Source organism: Zea mays, chromosome 8 (genome assembly GCF_902167145.1).
Source record: "Zea mays cultivar B73 chromosome 8, Zm-B73-REFERENCE-NAM-5.0, whole genome shotgun sequence".
Lineage (NCBI taxonomy): Eukaryota > Viridiplantae > Streptophyta > Magnoliopsida > Poales > Poaceae > Zea > Zea mays.
In genome coordinates, this window is record NC_050103.1 from 148,881,684 (window position 1) to 148,889,603 (window position 7,920).

Consider the following 7,920-nt stretch of genomic DNA (forward strand, 5'->3'; position numbering starts at 1 on the left):
GCGGGGGACATGCGGGCGTGCGGAGGTTTCGCGCGGGGCTGGCGTGCGGTAGGCTTTGGGTAGGGCGGGGGCAGTCTATAGATGAGTCTTAATAGTTGTAGAGATATAAAAATCATGGTCCGACGCTGTGCAGATAAAGAAACTGAACGAAAGAAATCACCGTGACCACCCGCTGACCAGGAGCATCCCAGCAAAAGCGCTAGACGCCACTGACATCACGGCCCCGTCGCGCTGCCGTCCCCACCACGCATCCGCTCAAACGGCCAATGGGCAATGGCCCACCGTGTCCTCACCGGTTCGCCCCCGTGCCGCGTTCAATCTCCGGGAACTGCCCACGCCTGTCGCGCTCGCACCCGCACTCGCAAGCTAGCACACTGCACAGGGCACAGGCACACCTGCTCTGCAACTCTGCTCCTTTATTGCCTTCGCCCGCCCGCCCGCCCGCCCGCCGCACCCAATCCCACGACCCAACGCGCCCCCACGGCCCCACCCACGCGCTTGTGAACAGCGCAGATCGCGCACGCGCTCGTTCGACCCTGTCCTCTCTGACTCTCTCTATACAATATCCACTTCAGTTGCGGGTGCGGCCACCTTCTCCCCTTTCCTCAGACCCCAGGCCCCAGCCCGGCAAGCAGACATGGGCAACCGTGCGTCGCGCCACCACCGCCAAGCCGCCGAGCAGCAACCGGCGACGCCGACCCTGCCGAAGCCCCAGCCCCAGATCCAGCCGCCGCCTCCGCCTCCGCCGACGCAGACGCAGCAGTACCAGCAGGCGCCGCCGCAGTCGCAGCAGAAGCCGAAGCCGGCGGCGGACGTGGGGGCGGTGGGGCGCGTGCTGGGGCGGCCCATGGAGGACGTGCGCGCGACCTACACTTTCGGCCGCGAGCTCGGGCGGGGCCAGTTCGGGGTCACCTACCTCGTCACGCACTCGGAGACCGGGCAGCGCTTCGCCTGCAAGTCCATCGCCACGCGGAAGCTCGTCCACCGCGACGACATTGAGGACGTGCGCCGGGAGGTGCAGATCATGCACCACCTCACGGGCCACCGCAACATCGTCGAGCTCCGGGGAGCATACGAGGACAGGCACTCGGTCAACCTTGTTATGGAGCTCTGCGAGGGCGGGGAGCTCTTCGACCGCATCATAGCCAAGGGCCACTACACCGAGCGAGCCGCCGCCTCGCTCTGCCGCGAGATCGTCGCCGTCGTCCACAGCTGCCACTCCATGGGGGTCTTCCATCGGGATCTCAAGCCCGAGAACTTCCTGTTCCTCAATAACAAGGAGGACTCCCCGCTCAAGGCCACGGACTTCGGTCTCTCCGTCTTCTTCAAGCACGGTGAGTGCTTGATTTGACTTCATCTCTGCTTCCATATGAATCTTACCTTACCCTTGTATATGATGTTTGACTAGATGTGGATGTGGATTTGACTTGACCGATTCGCCGGGTTGGACCTGGACGGTTTCAGGCCCAGCATTGCCAAAACGAGTGTCTATATATGGAATAATGGAAATGGCATTATTCACCATTTTTGTTGTGTGTTATGCATTCGTTACTACCCTCTGTCCCAAATTATAGGTGGTTTTGGCTTTTCTAGACACATAGATTTTGTTATGCACCTGGATATACAATATGTTTAGATATATAATAAAAGCTGTATAAACCCTATAAATTAAAACGGAGGGAGTAGTTGATACGAGGGATCTAGCTTAACTTCAAAGTACTTGACTCTAGACTTTACAAAGGTGACATTGTGCATTGTTTACTCTTTAGGCATTGCATTGTTTTCATCATCATTCGTTAATTGAAGGAAGCATAACAGATCAAACTTCCGTCAAATGCTTGCATTGCACAAAATTGGGAAATTTCACCCTGATTTTGTTGGATAAAACTGGGAGTATTCACTTTGCAAAATGTTGGTTTCGTGGAGGATTTGTTGTGGGGGCTAGGGGCTTAGCCTCTGCCTCTTTGTTTAGAACCTTAACAAGTGAAATGGTTGCAAAAGTTGAATGGCATGTATACAGTTAATCCCTGTCTATTTGCATACTAACATGAGCAAACTAAATGAGAATCCATAATGGATGATGCAGGGGAGACGTTTAAGGATCTTGTGGGAAGTGCATATTATGTTGCTCCTGAGGTACTGAAACGGAAATATGGGGCAGAGGCTGACATATGGAGTGCTGGGGTCATTCTTTACATCCTTCTGTCTGGTGTTCCTCCTTTTTGGGCAGGTAATGTTTTATAAACATCTCATTTCAGTCTTTTCTTACTTCTATCACACTTACACTATTGATTGTTTTCTTCACTTCATGGTTTAATTTCACCAGAGAATGAGGATGGCATATTTGATGCTGTCTTGCGCGGTCACATCGATTTCTCTTCTGACCCTTGGCCTTCAATATCCAATGGTGCAAAGGATTTGGTTAAGAAGATGCTGCGACAAGACCCAAAAGAACGCCTGACTGCTGCTGAAATTTTGAGTAAGACAACTGTGCTTCTATTGCTTTGCATGCTAGTTGTGGAATCACATTTTATAGTATTCTCATGTGTAGAGAATAAACACTCATGTAGTAAATTTGTATCAAATGGGAGCAATCATTCCTCCTAATTTATTCCAAATTTTGTGCCTTTTGATGATCTCTCCAGTTGAAAATACATGTTGTTTTAGAATTCCTCATGGTCAAACTTCTTTTAACTTTGACCGTTAATATATAAAGATGTGAGCTAGATGTCATTAGGTTTACCAGGGAAAGTCCTTCAAAGTATTTATCATCTTTATTCGAAATTTCATATTTTATAGAAATTGTAGACCAAAGTTTCACCTAAATGACATGTAGTTTGCATCAGAGAGTACAAGAGTGCTAAAGCACTATAACAGTTACATAATTCCAGAAAGAAACTGCTGATTTCTCTATCTTTATTTCAATACATGTCTGCTTTCTCTTTCTCTCTCTTTCTAAAAAAGGAACCTATCTTCTTTCCACATGAACTGAGTATTCATTCACAAATGTTGTTTATCAGTCTAATATTGTGAGCATACAGACCACCCATGGATTAGAGAGGATGGAGAGGCCCCAGATAAGCCACTTGACATTACTGTCATTGGTAGAATGAAACAGTTCAGGGCAATGAACAAGCTCAAGAAAGTTGCATTGAAGGTGATTGTCTGATTGACTTTGGTTCCACAGCATTTGTTCTTTCTAAATACTTCATTTTAAGGAGCTTATAATTCTAACATCTTCATTAATTTTAACCAGGTTGTGGCTGAGAACTTATCAGATGAAGAGATTATGGGCCTAAAAGAAATGTTCAGATCCCTGGATACAGATAACAGTGGGACAATTACTCTTGAAGAGCTAAGATCTGGTTTACCAAAACTTGGTACAAAAATTTCTGAATCAGAAATTAAACAATTGATGGAGGCGGTATGTTCATACCCATACCCATATGCTTCTTTTGTTTCTGTTGATGCATAATTTCCTTGAGTAATTCTTTTTTCTCTTAAGAATTACTATCCCAATTCCGAATCATATATCCCACTTGGAAAACTGAAAGCAACTGTCTAGGACTGCATTGAACATTTGACTCCACATTCTTTTCCTGTTTTCAAGTATTTTTTTTTACAGTTTGTGGTGCTTTCTAATGAATGAATAACAATCACAATTATTTGAAAGGAAACATGGGGAGTAACCAACATGTGAAACTGCATGGGGAGTAACCAACATGTGAAACTATTATAGATGTATCAAACATCTGGACATTGTTGATGGGACTATTGTAGTAGTTTAGCACATACTATTATGTTTTGTTTATTCATGTTTTTAATTCCATGAACAGGCTGATGTTGATGGAAATGGTACCATTGATTATGCGGAGTTTATATCAGCCACAATGCATTTGAATAGATTGGAGAAGGAAGACCACATACTCAAAGCTTTTGAATATTTCGATAAGGATCACAGCGGGTAACTTCATTTAAACTTTGATTTAACTTGTTCTGCAAATCTTGATTGTTCCCATTTGATCTCCTCACTGTTTAAATCTTTATGTACAGATACATAACCGTAGATGAGTTGGAAGAAGCTTTGAAGAAGTATGATATGGGAGATGACAAAACTATAAAAGAAATCATTGCTGAAGTAGATACAGATCATGTGAGTATATATATTTTACAGAGTTCAAGTAAAAGATCATGTCTTGCAAATATTGAAATCAATGAACTGAAAAAAAAAACCCGCCTCACTGACATCAGTTATGTGGCATGTTACTTGTTGACTTCAACCACTTGACATGTTCCTTGAATAAAGAAATGATTTCTTATAGGAAAATAAGACCCCAAGATTTGCCATGGTAGGGGCTTGTGTGTTAAAACATGTTGATCAAAATATTTTTCCTATCTTATATTGTAATGAGATCTTTTTTAGAAAAAGATGTAGCAATGAGTTCACATTGGATAAATTAAACAATATCAAACTGGTGAACGGAAATTCATGGAGAGACTATCGATTTGACTCAGTTTTGGTGATAAATTAGCAATGTCCACAATCTCTACAAACCTTGTGATCAACCTGCATCAGGAAAAGAGTGCTAACTCAATTTATCAGAGTGCTAACTTTCCCGTTATTTTTTCTTATTGCCAGGATGGAAGAATTAATTACCAGGAGTTTGTTGCCATGATGAGGAACAACAGCCCTGAGATTGTTCCAAATCGGAGGCGCATGTTCTAACTGTCATGGACAATCACATTGAATACTTTCAAGAACAATCTGCCCTTAGACATAATCTTTGTCCCATTTTCTTTTTGGAACAGCCGTTAAGAAGACTCCTTAATTTGAGATCCATGTCTCTGCTGCCCGGACCTGTTTGTCCCAAAATAGGGTGGTGTTATAGTGATTCGTACTTGATGCTTTGAGCTTCATGGACTCTTGCGTGGCAATGTTTATCCCCATTGTACGTCTGGTTGTTCTGCTGCTTCGATCTGAGGCTTTCTTTAGGTGTAAACGGATATCTGAATTATTAGGATAAATTTAATATTTTAAAATAGATATGTATGAAATTTGATGTTAATATCTTCTTATGTTACGAAGCATATTATTTTAAATAAAAATATGATTTTGTATAAATTTTTTATACATTATTTACTCTCTACAATAAAAAAGGTAAATATTTGTATTCATATCCGATTTGTATTTGAAATTTATATCAATTATTTGAGAAGATATATGATAAATTTAAGATTGATCTTTTATAAATCTTTATAAGCTCAATGCTAAACATAAAAATATAAATTTGCATAGCAGATTCTATATTTTATTGATTCACAATTAAATAAAAAAAGACAAAAAACCGATATCCGAATAAGTATCCGAACCTCACCTTTTATTCTAGTTTGTCGAAGTGTTGGCACTTGTGAATTGTTATCATGTGCTCGCACTCGTTTTTTTTTACAAGAGGGACATCTCTATTTTTATTAGCAAACGCAATAGAAAACAACGTAACAACCACCACTGGCATATAACCCGGTTCAAAAGTACTCCGAACAGACAACGACATCGAGATAGTCACACGGACAACACTTGATTCAGGTGTGCTGTGGCAAAGATAGAAGCACGTCAGGCTAACTATCCAGAAAAGTTTAACCACAATTATTAGGTCTAGTTCTAAACCTGATAACCCACGAAACTAAAAACCAACCCACGCTTCATCAAGATAGCAACAACTGTTCTCACGCGATACAAACGAATCAACCATCTTGCCGCTACTCTACCCACGAAGCCTATCAAAGCACGCTTTGTTCCGCGCCTTCTAAAGACTTGTTCGGTTATTTCTATTACTCATGGATTTGAAGAGATTGGAAAAAATTTAAAAAAAGTTTGACTTACTTAGGATTTAAACTCACCCAATCTCATTCAATCTATATGGATTAAGAGTTAACCGAACAAGCCCTAAATAGGTAAAATAGCCCAACAGATAGCCGATACATCCCACCACATGAATCTCTTTAATTTCAGGGGCAAGACTCATGAGCCAGGTTTCTCGCACTCGTTTTAATATCAGTGCAGACACTGTAAAATGGTATTCAGCGATCAGATAAGGCAATGCCATATTTCTTCGCAATAAATATTAGCAGTAACGTGGTTCTGGATTGGCCTTGGTGAAATGCTGATCCATCCATGTTGCATTTTGGGTGAAAGATGATTAGATGATCACCCAAAGAATCATGTATAGGCACCTGCTGTATGCTCAAAAAAAGGATTCTGAGGAGTATGTGAAATTTGACGAGTTTTATTTCTTGGAGCATATTTTGATCTTTAGATTCTGCTTGTCTTCGAGATTCTGTTGAACTTTTTTTCTCTCTCTCTTAACTTCTACTCTATGTTGCAAATTATAGGTAGTTTTGTCATAATTCAAACTTCTCTATATTCGATCAAATTTATATAAAAAAGATACATTAGCATCTACACTATCTAATAAACACTATAAATTATTTATCGGAATCTGTTTGGTTCAGTTTCACCTTCGAAAACTGAATTTTGATCTGTTGAAAATAACATCGGATAGTAACACAATTTTGGATTTATTCGGAATATTCGGTGTCTGATGTGAGTCTTAGAAACTTTTTAAAAATGGCAAAAACGAGCACATCATCAAAACTAAGGACACCAAATTAAAAACTCCAAAAATTATGAAATGTAGACAGTCACATACGAACAGTCTCCAGTCTCCACACGAGTACCAGCGACGTTACGCCTGGCGGAAGCCGCCGATGAGGTCACCGTGGCCACACCGCGGCGGCGGCTAGCTACAGTACTATATATAGCTCCAAACCAAGTGCTGCGTCGTGCGGCTCCTCACACCGTCGCAGTCCGCAACGCCGCCGAGCGCAACGACGCCCTCGAGGCCTTGTTGCCGCCGACGCGCAACCCCTCGTTGCCGCCGATGCGCAGCTTCATGCCCAGCCTCCACATCATCTCCTTGCCGAACGGTATCGGCCCCACCAGCCCCGGCTGCCGTCGGCGCGGAGCTCGCTCGCCCTCTTGAGAGCCGCCGGAAGGTCTCAGGTCGACATCAGTTTTTTTTTTCCTTTTTTGCATTATTGTCATTTACCCAGCGCGGTGTTATTATTGGTGCAGCCGTACAGGGACATTTAAAATGCGAGTTACTGAAGGTAAAAAAGAATTGCGGAATACATATTTCATTCCTATAGATAGGGTAGATAGGGATGTAATCGGATCGATATCACTGAAACCATATTTGTTTTCATATTTTTATTCGGATTCGAATTCGAATACGGATAGCTTCAGATACGAATACGAATACGGATGTTCTCGGATACAAATACGGATAGCTATGTGTCGAATACGGAACTAGTCGGACACGGATATTGTCGGTAACGATTTTTTTGTCGGATATCGTGTAAGACATCATTCCACACATATCATTGTTGTAATCATGTATCCACTCCTTGAGTCTAAACATTTTTTTTGTATTATATGTGTCGGGGACCATAATTAGGGATACCCTCAAGACTCCTAAATCTCAGCTGGTAACCCCCATCAGCACAAAGCTGCAAAGGCCTGATGGGTGCGACTAAGTCAGGGATCGGTCCATTCGAGGGACGCGATCACGCCTTGCCCGAGCCCAGCCTCGGGCAAGGGCAGCCGACCCCGGAGGATCTACGTCTAGCCCGAGGACCCCCTCCAGCAACGGACACACCTTCGGCTCGCCCGAGGCCCAGTCTTCACCAAGAAGCAACCTTGGCCAAATCGCCACGCCAACTGAAAGTGCATTCATCCCTTTTGTGAGTTTGGTGATTTGGATAACAACACATTTAAAGGTCTAACGAGTTTGCTAAGTGTTGAACAGGAAATTTAGTATGATGAACATACTTGAATAGTGTATAATGATCAGTGAACGAAGG

At 42.9% G+C, this 7,920-nt stretch overlaps 1 protein-coding gene and 1 pseudogene across 2 annotated transcripts; one reads left to right on the plus strand and one right to left on the minus strand.

Annotated features, from left to right (window-relative positions):
- Window positions 1-589: 589 nt before the first annotated feature.
- Window positions 590-5,040, plus strand: LOC100286149 (calcium-dependent protein kinase). The gene is made up of 8 exons (NM_001159037.3): window positions 590-1,334; window positions 2,087-2,230; window positions 2,327-2,479; window positions 3,042-3,157; window positions 3,257-3,424; window positions 3,837-3,964; window positions 4,054-4,153; window positions 4,640-5,040. Exons 1-8 carry the CDS (start codon window positions 638-640, stop codon window positions 4,724-4,726), a joined length of 1,593 nt encoding a protein of 530 aa, NP_001152509.1. The 5' UTR covers window positions 590-637; the 3' UTR covers window positions 4,727-5,040.
- A 1,522-nt stretch (window positions 5,041-6,562) lies between these two features.
- On the minus strand, window positions 6,563-7,091 carry LOC100277085 (uncharacterized; annotated as a pseudogene). Its single transcript, NR_157057.1, has one exon. The product of NR_157057.1 is annotated as an uncharacterized protein (transcript).
- Between the last annotated feature and the right edge of the window lie 829 nt (window positions 7,092-7,920).

What these genes read in the sequence shown, in the direction of transcription:
- LOC100286149 (NM_001159037.3), top strand. Translation starts at nt 638, where the DNA reads ATGGGCAACCGTGCGTCGCGCCACCACCGCCAAGCCGCCGAGCAGCAA. An exon ending in CTCCGTCTTCTTCAAGCACG is followed by an intron (nt 1,335 to 2,086) that starts GTGAGTGCTTGA and finishes TGGATGATGCAG; the next exon opens with GGGAGACGTTTAAGGATCTT. An exon ending in CTGAAGTAGATACAGATCAT is followed by an intron (nt 4,154 to 4,639) that starts GTGAGTATATAT and finishes TCTTATTGCCAG; the next exon opens with GATGGAAGAATTAATTACCA.